Raw genomic sequence first — 13,746 nt, forward strand, 5'->3', positions numbered from 1 at the left:
TTGATACGCAGTGAAAATGTGTCCTATCACAATTATGCAGACAACACTCAGATCTATGTTTCACTATCGGCAGGTGACTATGGACCAGTAGATTCACTCTGTCACTGCATCCAACAGATCAGTGTGTGGATGCAAAACAACTTTCTCCAGCTGAACTCAGACAAGACTGAAATAATCGTTTTTGGCCCACAGAAACAAAGAGAAAGTGTTAGCGGTCACCTCCAGAGTCTCGCTCTAAAACCTACAAACCAAATTAGAAATCTGGGGGTAATAATGGACTCAGACTTGAACTTTAATAGCCACGTCAAATCAATAACATCAGCAGCTTTTTACCATCTAAAAAACATTGCCAAAATCAAAAATATAGTGTCAAAACCAGATTTAGAGAGACTTATCCACGCGTTTGTCTCCAGTAGATTAGACTACTGTAACGGCCTGCTCACTGGTCTCTCCAAACGAGCTGTAAAACAACTGCAGTACATCCAGAACGCTGCTGCTCGGGTCCTGACCAGAACCAGGAAGTATGAGCACATTAGTCCTGTTCTCAGGTCTCTGCACTGGCTCCCTGTGGCTCAGAGAATAGACTTTAAAGCAGCTCTGCTTGTGTACAAGTCTCTCCATGGCCTAGCACCAAAGTACATCTTGGATATGTTAGTGCCATATGAACCATCTCGGACTCTGAGGACCTCAGGGACCGGCCTCCTGCTGGTGCCCAGAGTCAGGACAAAACATGGGGAATCTGCGTTTCAGTTTTATGCAGCTAAAATCTGGAACAGTCTTCCTGAAGATGTGAGACAGGCTTCTACTCTGACAATGTTCAAATCTAAGCTAAAAACAGTTTTGTTTAGCTGCGCATATGACTGAAAGGATTTTTTCTTTGCACTCTTCTCTTTTGTTTGTGATTTTATTAGTTTAGAAAATCAGTTGGATTGATAATTTTTTAATTTAGTTAATTTTATTGTATTTCTGTTTCTGTAATTTCTTTGTGATTTGAATGCATTTTTCCTGCTGTGAAGCACTTTGAATTGCCTTGTGTATGAAATGTGCTCTACAAATAAACTTGCCTTGCCTTGCCTAGAGCACAATTCATGCACAAGGCAATTTAAAGTGCTTCACAAAACCAAGGCCGTGGCTGCAGAGCCGCGGCGCGGTCAAATTACCCAGCAGTTTCAGGAGCCGCGGCACGGCCATGTAGCCTCATTGCTAACCCTAACCCTAACCTTAACACTAACCCTAACCTTAACCCTAACCTTAACCCTAACCCTAACCCTAACCCTGACCCTGACCCTATCCTTAACCCTAACCCTAACCCTAACCCGGCACGGTCAAATAGCGCAGCAGTTTCAGGAGCCGCGGCACAAAAAACCCGGCTCTGTAGACACTCCCTGTATAATCACACAATATTTTTTTATCTCTCAACAAACTGGTACACCAGGCATGTCCAAACTAAGGCCCGGGGGCCAAATGCGGCCCTCAGACCAATTTTTGTCGGCCCTCCGGCTTCCTGTTAAGTTGGTCCAAACAACAAAAAGTAGTAGTTTTTACTGTAAAATTGGAGAGATTGAAGCATTTCGATGTTATACCAACATAACATTAATGTTCCAAGTCTTATTAAAGCTGTGGAGGCATCAAAACTATGTCAAATGCAAAAAAATCAACATTTGTTTGTGGCCCTCTGCTCCGTATAGGTTTCAAAATGCGGCCCTCGGTGAAAAAAGTTTGGAAACCCCTGTGGTACACTGATGGACTTTGGGCTGTTTATTTCATAGACAGAGCTGTTAAGGATATGTACAGTGCCGAGGAGAGTTGTTTTGTTAGAGTTTATGAACAATAGATGTTGCCAGGGATTGCTAAATGTACATAAGACCAGACAAGATAAGATAAGGGATCATCTCAAAATAGGTTGAAGCTTAAAAGAAGATTTTTTTTCCGTCTCTCTGTGGACCCCCTCCCCCCCTCAAAAGACTAAAAAAAGTCTGGCATCACATAAAATTGTACGTGCATTGATAAAACGATAGTAGCTTGATAGACCCTGCTCACCTCTAGTGAACATCTCTGAACATCCTTTGGTATGTTTATCATAAACCTCATGTGGGTTTGTGTTGGTCCTTCTTGCGGGCAGTGTGTAGGCACGTTACTAGAGCATAATCTCTTGATCATTTGCTGCAAAAAAGCTTTTCCAACTTTTCTGCACCAGCCGCTTTAGCGCCGTGCTCCCCCGCACGGGCCACGGCACGGAGCATCGTGCTCCCCCGCACTGGCCACAGCACACTGTGCTCCCCGTACGCACCCCGCCGTGCTCCCCGTACGCACCCGCCGTGCTCCCCGTACGCACCCGCCGTGCTCCCGTACGCACCCGCCGTGCTCCCGTACGTACCCCGCCGTGCTCCCCGTACGCACCCGCCGTGCTCCCGTACGCACCCGCCGTGATCCCCGTACGCACCCGCCGTGCTCCCCGTACGCACCCGCCCGTGCACCCGCTCCTAATGTTGGCCTAATGCTCGTTGCTGAGAGAGTTTTTAGCATTTCAAAACAATTACTGCCACAACGATGTATTGAAGCTTCAAAGCAACAAAAAGACAAAATGTAGGTTCAACCCCCCCAAGACAAAAAATATTACGTCTTTTCAGCTTCAACCCATTTTGAGATGATCCCTAAGACAAGATAAGCCTTTATTAGTCCACGCAGTCCGTTCTCTTTATTGATGCCACCACAATCGCTGGGACAGTTGGTGTGTTTAGTCCTTGTATTCAGCTCATGTTTCTGTTATGCCCTCAGTTCACTGACAATGGGTTTAGCTAACAAACATGGGCGTGTGTTAACAGGATATGCACCTGTTGTTGGATGATACATGACACGCATTTCCACTCATTCCAGTGTTTTGCATGCACTTTAAATGTGTTCGTAGAGATGATCATGAAGCATAAGGAGCAGGACACATAATTTGCATGGCCCCTCCTCCCTGCAAATTCTGATATTCATAATTGAAAAAATATTGTTCCATATCTGATTCAAAGGGAAAGGGGGTTTAAAATACATACCAGATGACAAATATGATCAATCCTTATATGAGCAGCCTCTGATTGTATTTGTATGTCCCGGGATGAACTCTATAAATGTTTGTCATGAAGTACTTCCCAATAGTGATTCCAGTTTCCATTTTTGTCAACCTGAAACCAAAAACGTTCACCTGTGAAAGAAAGAATAAATAGAAACTTGTCTGATAGAAGCATGCGGAATAAGGTGGGGGATGGGTCTTGTGGATGAAGTGTCTTGCCGGACAAAACAATGCCAGTAAACAACAAACCACCAACCTTTTAGTCACTGTAATTATATGTGACTTCATTATGTATCCTTAAATAACTATAAACACCTATAGAAATATATTTTTTATACCAAGAGTCACGTAGAATGGTTATTTATATGTAGCACACTTTGGTACATGTTACATTTACTTACATTTTAATAAAACAAAAGAATGTAAGAAATATCAAAAAAATCCACAAACATTTAACTGTATTATTTGTTCGGGCCCTTTCAACTGAAAACAAACTTTGGAGTTGAACGACGGCGCCACTTTCTGAAGCTACTGTGAAAAAATGATTTCACTTTTGTTAATTTATGCTGACAGAGAAGACTTTGTGCCAGTTTTTGTTTCATGCGGATAAGGCCCAGTAATTACAGAGATACAACAAATCTGCAATCTGACAGTGTCTTTTACCTTGATCGCGGACTAGCGCTCCATTTAACCAAACAAACTGTTACAAACCAACACCTAACTTTACCATAATCATGGAATCATATTTTGTCAAGAAGAAACATAAGAAAATGTGATCAAATTCCGTCCTCGGTACAAAACGCTGAACTAGAGATTTGCCAATTCGAAACTATAGACGGTTGTTGTGATGTCACGTGATCGCACCTATAAAAGATCCTGGGGCCTCTCTAACCCGTAACAGCACTAAAAACATTACAGTGTGATAGGGTTCCTCCTGGGGCCAGGCCTTGATGAAAAATGGGATTCGGAATGTCAATGGGCCTATTCTGGATTCATAAGGGAAAAAAAGGAAAATGTAACTATCAAAAGTGGAATCTTTTTTTAAATCAGATGCTTGTCTTCAACCACCTCTATGACACCTGTACTTTCCCACTGTAGTCAATTGTGTCAACTTCTTGAGCAATGGCTTGTGTTCATGTCTTACACAAAGTCAGTCTTTCAACCCTGTTCTGTCGCTTGACTTGAACTGAAATAAGAATGAAGAATTCTTGCAGGAAACAAAGTACTACAAAACCAGTTTCCTACACAAAGCTGGTATTTTAGTTGTTAAATTTGTTAAAGCAATGACACTGTGAATGATGAGAAAACAAAGCATGTCACAAAGCAACAGAGCGATGGTGTTACTTCTTAACTATACGTGTTACTCAAGGGAAAGTCACATTGTGACAAAAAGGATAAAAGAATATAGTATACGTACCTTGTGACAAAGTAGAAGTATTTCTATCCTCTTGCGCAATATGGACAAGTTGCAGGTATTATTCTAAAACACTTGCTTTCCTTCCTTAATGTTATAATAAAGGCATGCGCACACTTAACTTACCTCATCGCAAATGTGCCTGGCAAGAACCAGCGTCATGAAACCAGTGGAAGGGAGAAGCCAGGATGTGTGAACGTACTTCATGAGTCCAGGATTGACCAACAGCACCTATTTCAAAGAAGCATAATAAATACATAATAACTAAAGTTCAGAACACTTACCAGATTCTTGTTAGCGTTGATTTTTGTTTTAACTGGAGCATATGACCTGAAAATGTCCTGTTAAAACAGAAGTATCAATGCTGTATGTGGAATCATTGGGTGTGTACTAGACCCTTTAAAATGCTATGTCATGTTTGAAATTATGAAATTGAGGCAACTGGAACATTTTCACATATTAAACGACATCAGATGCAAATGCTAATGACGTCACGTCTTTAAAACAAATAATAAGTGACTATGTTTAATTTCCAGGGCAGAAATGATAGTTTTTCTCATGCAAAGGATGACATTTTTTAACCTTACATGTATCATACCGGAGATTTTGTGTTGGTAAAATGTGCTATAACATCATCCAACAATTATAGGATATAAAACCATTATTCATACTTCAAAAAAGTTCAATTCGAATAATTCATACAGTTGGTTTTCAAGACAATGCCAACCAGCTTTTTATTACTTCAAAAATGTTAAAACTCAAGGATACGATTAGCCTCCTGGCCGCACACATAATATATAAGAATATTTTTATTTTAAGGGGATTTCACTTTTTCAAAATGACTCGAGTCCGAACAAAGAGGAAACGTTTGAGTGTTTCTGTTTGTGGGCTCAGAATATGGAACTGTCAGCCTCTTTGGAACAGGGACCACTTTTATATTAGTTTGTGTCAAACTAGCTCTTTATTAGTTATGATCAAAACATCATTTTAGAATGGGGAACATATTCAGAGTTTAAAGACTTAATTAATGGTAATGGTAATATTACATAAAAATAAGCTATATTTATTAACCGTTGATAGGTAAAAAACACATTATTATATTTATCTCTTAACAAACTATTAACATATTAATTAGAACTTACAAGGAGTTTATAAATAGAAAAGTCACATTCATGTCTAATTAGCGGCAGAATAAGGTTATGCAGAATAAGACATTAATAAGGGCAGATTAAATACTAATAACCAACTAATTTACCACTTACTAGTATGTTAATTAGCCTCTAGTTAGATGTTAATAAATGCACCCTAAAATGTGTTTCGACTCTCATTTAAGAGATATTCTATATCTAGTCTGAGTGAGCCCCGCCCACCCGGTGGAGCCTCCTGATAATGGCCTGTCCCGTTTCGAGGTCTGGAGAGTTACTACTGTTTTCCTTGTTTCCCCTGAAACTACCGGTATTCTTGTTTAATTTGATTAGTCATTGAAATTATGTGAAAAAAGACGGCAACACAAGACTAAATCATACAATTGAAATATAAACATATTTGATGCCCATGCAAAGGGAGGGTTGTATTCAATTAACAGAAATGCAGACAAACTTTCTTATATCCTTCTATTTATTATGTTTCAAACAACTCAGAAGTGAATGGCGTCTGTTAAGAATTGCACTTGTAAGTAGGTCTGTCAAATGTTCAGATGTAGAGGGCTCAGTGCTTTAAAAGCCTTTGTACAACACAATTTTCCCCTTTCTGGCCAGTTCCTCAATCATTTCATACTCAGCAGAACCCGGATGAGGACCTGTTCTCCATATTTTATACAGTTTGGTCCAGTAATGGGTCCAGTTTCCATCTCTGTCAGCTCCAAATCCAAACACATGCACCTGTAAAGACAACTCGTGAGTTTGCTTGTTGCATGTATACATATACTATATGCAGGCTGGAAGGAGTTTTTATAGTGCACATGAAAGGTTAGAGTTTCACAAAATCACAGTAAACATAATTATATATATTTTTAGATGTATTGACCAGGTTTTCCCAAGTTTGACCATTTTAGTGAATGTTACAATTGTACTTCCTGGTTGGACATGATGGGCTGCAGATACGACCTTCTTAGAAGTACTACAAACACTCTCTTGTGTAGCAGGACGGTCCACTGTCCACCTGCATGTAGTGACTGAGGTGAGGGCGCCCGATAAAAGGAGGGTCTGTTACGTTGCCCGACCTCTCACCTCTGACTGAAGATGGCCGCTCGCAGAGCCGCAGACTGGGCAGCTGAAGGATAGTGGCAAACTAGTTGTGCTACTTTCAGCGTAAAGCGTTGTGGCGTCAAAACATGACTTTCAGCAGCGGTAAGCAATCTTAATACAGCAGTCAGTCCTGCATTTTAAACTATAGCTTATAGAGTTGTTTGTGCAGTTTGGGGTCCTTCCGGAACGCCGGCCTCTGTGCGTCTCCACTCGCTCTTCAGGCATTGGCGCAACATCCTCCCCCTTCTCCCTTCTTCCATCTACGAATGTTACTTGATTAAAAACTGATCCGGGACTTCTAATTGTCACAGTGAAGTTGTGACAACGCTGGATGCGAGTGCAATGTTAAAACTGTAAACTATCTGAAATAATGTGTGAATATAAATTGTGCAGCTTAATAAATGTAAACCTTGTGTATATTGGTCTCTTTCCAATGATTTGAAGTCCTAATGAAGCTGTGTGACCTGTAGGAAGTCCCTTGTTTTGAAAATAGGGTGGCGTTGTTGCATATATGAAGCAAATACTGTGGGTACAAAGACACTTGCAACAATACTGTAAACAATGGTCAAAGCTCATGTTTTTTACACAGTAGTAAATATTTGACAAATCCCAGTAGGTAAAGATTCAGTTGTAGGCATCTGAGCGTTCCAACTCTCATCCAAGAGTTATTCTCAATCTGCGGATCAAGTCTGGGAGCTCAGATATTTATTCTATTCGGAGTGGGCCCGGCCCACCAGGCGGAACCTCCTGAGACTACTCTTTCTTGTAACCGAACAGCCCGGTAATGGGTCAAACATCCTTTTGTAAACAGACTGTTGCTCCCTAATCATTGAGTCCTTGATTAGCATCAGAATGGCTTTTGAGAACTGATGAGATCGGGCATTGCTGAGCAGATATGGCCCTTTTTCATATCGTATCAAGTGGCCTACAGCGGTTGGCAGTGAACCCGGGTCTTACCTCATCACAAAGATGCAAGGCGAGAATCACAGACATGAAGCCAGTGGATGGATATTTCCCTTTACTTTGAAGCCATGATTTATGGACATATTGCATAAAGGCTGGATGAACCACCATCACCTGTTGTACACAACAACTAGTCAAAGCCACACCACACTGCATGGAATGAACAAATGGACCTACCATGTTCTTGTTTGCTATGGGTTTATGTTTTCCTGGAGCATTGGAACTGATGACAGAAAATTCTACATTAATATCCCAACATTATTATTTTTTAACTCAAAAAGCAATGGCTTACCTTGTTCTAAACGTATTCACAAGCCACTCCAGATCCCTGCCCTTGAATGGAAACAGCACCATGTGTGTGCTGTTATCCAGGTGGGACGCACTCTCCGGGTACATGACACGGTGAGTGGTCCTGCTCCCCACATCCTCTTCAAAGCCTTTAGTCTGACCACGGTTAATTCTATGTGGTTCAATTTTAGTTTAATATCAATGGTTTTAAGGTATTTCTTCCAAATAAAATGTGTTGAAGTTACCTAAACACACTGTCACATTGATCTATTAACTTTCCATAATGGGATCTTCTCAAGTTTCCAGAGTTGCCCACAACGGCACACGTCCGACAGCGATGTGGGCTGGGTTCAACCACAGGAGGAAGTACAGGGATAATCTCAAAGATCTTCTGTGCTGTATTTCTGAAAAAGTTTAGGTCAGGATAACCACTCTGTAATTTCTGTTGGATAAAAAAAAGAAACATGAGAAAAATATATTTGATTTGACCCTGCACACATGCCACATTGAACTTAAAGGTGCACTATGTAACTTTTCTGGTGGCGAGTCATCCACCCTGCTTGTTTGCAATGTTCCACAGTGTAGAAATAAAAAAGTGAGGAATAATATATTTAGATTTTCCATTAAAAAGAATTGTTAGCCATTGTCAGCCTCGATGCGTTGTTTCTTTATTTAATTCCCCCTCATTTGTTTTGTGCAATGCGGAGCTCGCTTTCACCACCCGGGTTCCTGGATTAAACCCAGACCCAGATCTCTTTTCATCCAGCATTAGGTCTTCCCCAAAAAGAAGTTGGTAATCAGAGAGATCAAGTTATGTTAAATTAAAGAGTTGTAAAAATCTTTATCAAAGCCGTTTGGGGCACAGACGCAGCCATTTTAATATAATCATAAAGAATTTCTTAACAGAATTTAGATAAATAATACAAAAGAACAATATGGGTTATGTTATATATAATGGTATATAATATGGTATATAGTCTTAGTCGTGTTAAGTGACCATCTAGGGATGAGCCCCGGGCGCAGAGCAGCAGTTTAAGACGCTCCTCTGTCGCTGAACTCTCGCCCGTTCTGTTACATGTGAAGTGTTCAGATTCAAGACAGATAGAGACTGTGTGTGTCCCTCGTGTCCCTCGTGTCCCTCGTACAAATAATGCCAAAAAGTCACATCTCAGAAAAAATATTTCAGGCGTCAGACCAAATAACTTAAGGAAAATAACAATCACAAATGACACAAATATACAAATGAATAAACACGTAAAATGTGGACTGCTAAACATCAGAGCAATTTCCTCCAAATCGCTCTTAGTTAATGAATTAATTAGTGACTATAACATAGATCTTCTAGCTCTAACTGAAACGTGGCTTCAACAAGACGACTACGTCAGACTAAATGAGTCCACCCCACCCACCCATGTTAACCCCACCCACCCATGTTAACTTTCAGACTGCCAGGAGCACAGGCCGAGGTGGTGGTGTGGCAGTGATCTCACACTCAAGCGACTCATGAGCCCTAAAACTAACAATGCATTTCACTCATTTGAAAGCCTTATGCTGTCAATCACATGTCCAAATATGAAAAACCAAAAAGGAGTTTTGTTCATAGTTCTCTACCGACCTCCTGGTCCCTATTCAGAGTTTTTAACAGAGTTTTCTGACTTTATATCAAACTTAGTGTTAGCCTGGGATAAAATAGTTATAGTTGGAGACTTTAATATCCACGTGAACATGAGTGATGACGCTCTCAGTAATGCCTTCAGCGCCTTGTTAGACAGCATTGGTTTCACTCAGAATGTAAATAAACCGACTCACACTCACAAGAACACTCTGGATCTTGTCCTAACGTATGGAACAGAGATTAGTGACCTCAGTGTCCTCCCTCAAAACCCTATATTGTCAGATCATTTCCTAATTACCTTTCAGTTTATTCTTAAAGATCATCCAGCCCCACAAAATAAAGTTATAATGAAAAGGACAATATCTGAAAAATCTATCTCAAAATTCAAAGAAATAATAGAGCCAATATTCAGTGACATGTCATGTGATTATGTGATCATGTCATGTGATCATGTCATGTGATCATGTCATGTGATCCTGCTGAGAACAGTTCTAGTCCCAGTAAATGTGATCAATTTGTCGACTTGACCATGAATTCTCTGAAGTCTGCTCTTGATGTTGTAGCGCCGTTAAAACAGAAGGTCATTAGGCCAAAACGCGCCTCCCCATGGTACAACCAAGAACTGCGTTCACATAAACAAAGAGTTAGAAAGTTAGAGGGATTATTTCGTCGCTCTCACACAGAAGAATCCCTAAAAGCATGGAAAAGTTGCCTGCTGTCCTATAAGCAGGCTCTGCGTAAGGCCCAAACCAGATATTATTCAAATCTAATAGAAGTCAACAAAAGTAACACTAAATTCCTTTTCAGCACTGTAGCTAGGCTAACAAACTGTCACAGTGCAGTAGAGCCCTCAATCCCAGCTACACTTAGCTCTGATGATTTCCTCCTATTTTTTAACAATAAAATAAAAACAATCAGAGATAAATTAGATGAAATTACCCCCGCTATTAGCCCTGAACTAGCCCAAGCTGTAAATCTAACGTCCCATATAAATCCACCTGTAAACTTAGAAAGGTTCACAGCTGTTGATCAAGCAGAGATAACTTCAGCGATTATGTCCTCTAAAAGCTCAACTTGTGTCCTAGACCCCATTCCAAGCTCCTCAAAGACATTCTCCCCCTAATTATAGACCCTATTCTTAATATAATAAATACTTCACTAGAAAGTGGCTATGTTCCACAGTCCTTCAAACATGCAGTCATTAAACCTCTTCTGAAAAAGCCTAATCTAGATCCCGACCTATTGGTAAACTACAGACCTATTTCAAATCTTCCCTTCGTTTCTAAAATCCTTGAAAAAGTTGTAGTAAAACAGCTTTGTCGCCACCTGCAGGATAATAACTTATTTGAAGTTTTCCAGTCAGGGTTCAGAGCCCACCACAGCACTGAAACTGCAATAGTTAAAGTCACAAATGATTTATTATTAGCCGCTGACGATGGACTGGTCTCAATCCTGGTTCTGTTGGACCTCAGCGCAGCGTTTGACACCATCGACCACAACATTCTACTGCAGAGGTTAGAATGTGATGTAGGTGTTGGAGGAACAGCCCTCAGCTGGTTTAAATCCTATTTATCTGATAGGTTCCAATTTGTTAATGTAAACCAGAGCTCCTCACCTTGCTCTAAAGTAATTTACGGTGTGCCACAGGGTTCAGTACTCAGTCCAATTCTCTTTATATGCTGCCGTTAGGTCACATGATCAGGTCACATGGCATTAACTTCCACTGCTATGCAGACGACACTCAGCTGTATTTATCAATGAAACCTGATCAGAGCGATCAAGTAGACAGACTTAGTGCTTGTGTGAAGGAGATAAAAACCTGGATGACACTAAACTACCTGCTTCTTAACCCTGAAAAAACCGAGGTCATTGTGCTTGGCCCTAAGCATCTACGAGACAATCTATCTGAGCAGATAGTCACACTGGACAATGTCAGTTCTACTGTAAGAAACCTTGGAGTCTTATTTGACCAGGAGCTCTCATTTAAAGCTCATATAAATCAAGCTTGTAAAACAGCCTATTTCCATTTGCGCAACAAGAGCCAAAATCAGAAGAATTCTGCCTTCAAGTGTAACGACTAGATTAGACTACTGTAACTCCCTGCTTGCAGCGTGTCCTAAAAGCTCCATAAAAAGCTTTCAACTGGTTCAAAATGCAGCAGCAAGATTACTAACAGGAACAAAAAGAAGAGAGCACATTACGCCAGTGCTGAAGTCTCTTCACTGGCTCCCCGTCGAGTTTGGAATCAAATTTAAAATTCTACTCTTGACCTACACAGCCATAAATGACATGGCCCCATCCTACCTCAAAGATGCTATAGAACCATATCATCCAAACAGAGCTCTTCGCTCTCAGAATGCTGGCCTTCTGGTGGTGCCAAGAGTCTCTAAAAGTACTGTAGGAGGTAGAGCGTTTAGCTACCAAGCTCCTGTGTTATGGAATCAGCCCCCGACCCATGTTAAATATGCTGACACAGTCTCTTCATTTAAGTCCAGGCTTAAAACGTTCCTCTTCGAAATCGCTTATGGTCAGACTAGTTAGGAACAGAAACATAAACCCACAGCTTTAGCTACGCTGCCCTAGGAGTAACTATGCTGGGGGAAGTATGACAGCTTGAGCACTATCCTCTTCTTCTTCTGACTACTTATACTATCAAACAATATTTATTTTTTGATTCCACTTGCAAACTGTTCACCGCCTTCTTTTCTTTCTCTCACTCCTGAGGACCTGTGGACCCAGATGCCCCTCCCCTGGTGAAGTGGTCCCTGCCCTGTGTGGACGGTCCCTCATCTGCCTGAGGAGTGGGTCCAGCTCGCCCCCGACGGTCCCTCATCTGCCTGAAGAGTGGGTCCAGTTCGCCTCAGTCGGTCCCTCATCTGCCTGAAGAGTGGGTCCAGCTCGCCTCCGACGGTCCCTCTTCTGCCTGAAGAGTGGGTCCAGCTCCAGTCTCCCTCGTGTCCGTCTGTCCGTCTGTGAGAGTCGGATCTCTCCTTCACTGGAACTCCTCCAGGTTTCTACGCTTTTTTCCCAAAGAGGTTTTTTTTGTAGTTTTTCCTGGCCGAGAAGGAGAGTCTAAGGACAGAGGACCCTGGGACATCGTCCCTCGCCACCACAGACATTGTCTGACTTCATCGCCACCACAGACATTGTTGATTCATTTCTCCCTGTGGCCCTCAGAGGCAACTGTTGTTGTGATTTTGGGCCTTACAAAAATAAATTGATTTGATTTGATGTTAGTAACATTCAAATAGCCTTACCCTCCACCAGTCGAATGCCTCTTGTGACAGGTTATAATGGCCAGTCAAAAGCGGTCGAATAGTGTTCTGGAAATGCTGCATAAACCATTGTCCTGGTTCATCTTCTGTTATGCATTTCTCACACCCGCAGTCTTTTCTTTGGTCTTGGTTAAAGTCAAATACCTGAGAGATGTCAAATATTTTCCAAATGATGCTGATGCCAGACAAGCACAAGAGAAACAAAAATACCCATTGAGAGCTTTTTAAAATGCAACCTGTAGAGAAATGTTAGATGCCTATAGTTAGATTACACAGTACATCTAAAATCTAAAAGAATAAAAACTAAATTTCCTACTTGATCCATGAAATACCATGATGTCCAATATGTGCAAACCGTCCAAACAGATGCCTCAACGAGAAGCAACTTTTGTTTCCTGTAACTGAGAATACAAACTGTTGTAAAACAGGTGTAACTGGTTTCAGAGTCAGATAGGAACACGTGTCTCCTTTCCTCCCCCTTTTAGAAAGCTTAATTCACTGAAATATGCATCGACACCTCCACTTTTTTCAGTTTAAACATAAAATCAAGATTAAAAGAAGAATTAAAGCTGCGGTAGCAGCGATGATAAGATAAGATAAGGCAAGGCAAGTTTATTTGTAGAGCACATTATATATTGCCTGACCCGCCAGCCCCGCCCATATTCTGTTTGATAAGTAGTTTGCTAAAACGTGTTGGGAATGGCTGGTCAGGCAACATTTCATACACAAGGCAATTCAAAGTGCTTCACACAGCAGGAAAAATGCATTAAAATCAAAAAGAAATTACAGAAACAGAAATACAATAAAATTAACTAATTAAAAACAATTTAAGACATAAAAGAGAAGAGTGCAAAGAAAATATATTCCTTTATTGTCCACACATGGGG

The 13,746-nt window shown here is 41.0% G+C and overlaps 1 protein-coding gene across 1 annotated transcript; it reads right to left on the bottom strand.

The window, feature by feature from the left end:
• Positions 1–6,135: 6,135 nt before the first annotated feature.
• Positions 6,136–12,922, bottom strand: LOC140364165 (CMP-N-acetylneuraminate-beta-galactosamide-alpha-2,3-sialyltransferase 1-like). Its single transcript, XM_072450343.1, has 6 exons — positions 12,842–12,922; positions 8,215–8,411; positions 7,974–8,141; positions 7,859–7,904; positions 7,676–7,795; positions 6,136–6,352 (listed from the first exon to the last, which is right to left on the bottom strand). Exons 1-6 carry the CDS (start codon positions 12,920–12,922, stop codon positions 6,188–6,190), a joined length of 777 nt encoding a protein of 258 aa, XP_072306444.1. The 3' UTR covers positions 6,136–6,187.
• Positions 12,923–13,746: the final 824 nt, after the last annotated feature.

Source organism: Eucyclogobius newberryi, unplaced genomic scaffold, assembly GCF_026437365.1.
Source record: "Eucyclogobius newberryi isolate DKJ021-1_F unplaced genomic scaffold, fEucNew1.0.hap1 SCAF_1, whole genome shotgun sequence".
Lineage (NCBI taxonomy): Eukaryota > Metazoa > Chordata > Actinopteri > Gobiiformes > Gobiidae > Eucyclogobius > Eucyclogobius newberryi.

What these genes read in the sequence shown, in the direction of transcription:
- LOC140364165 (XM_072450343.1), bottom strand. Translation starts at nt 12,922, where the DNA reads ATGCAGCATTTCCAGAACACTATTCGACCGCTTTTGACTGGCCATTAT. An exon ending in AGGCATTCGACTGGTGGAGG is followed by an intron (nt 8,412 to 12,841) that starts GTAAGGCTATTT and finishes TTTATCCAACAG; the next exon opens with AAATTACAGAGTGGTTATCC. An exon ending in CCATAGCAAACAAGAACATG is followed by an intron (nt 7,796 to 7,858) that starts GTAGGTCCATTT and finishes TGTGTACAACAG; the next exon opens with GTGATGGTGGTTCATCCAGC.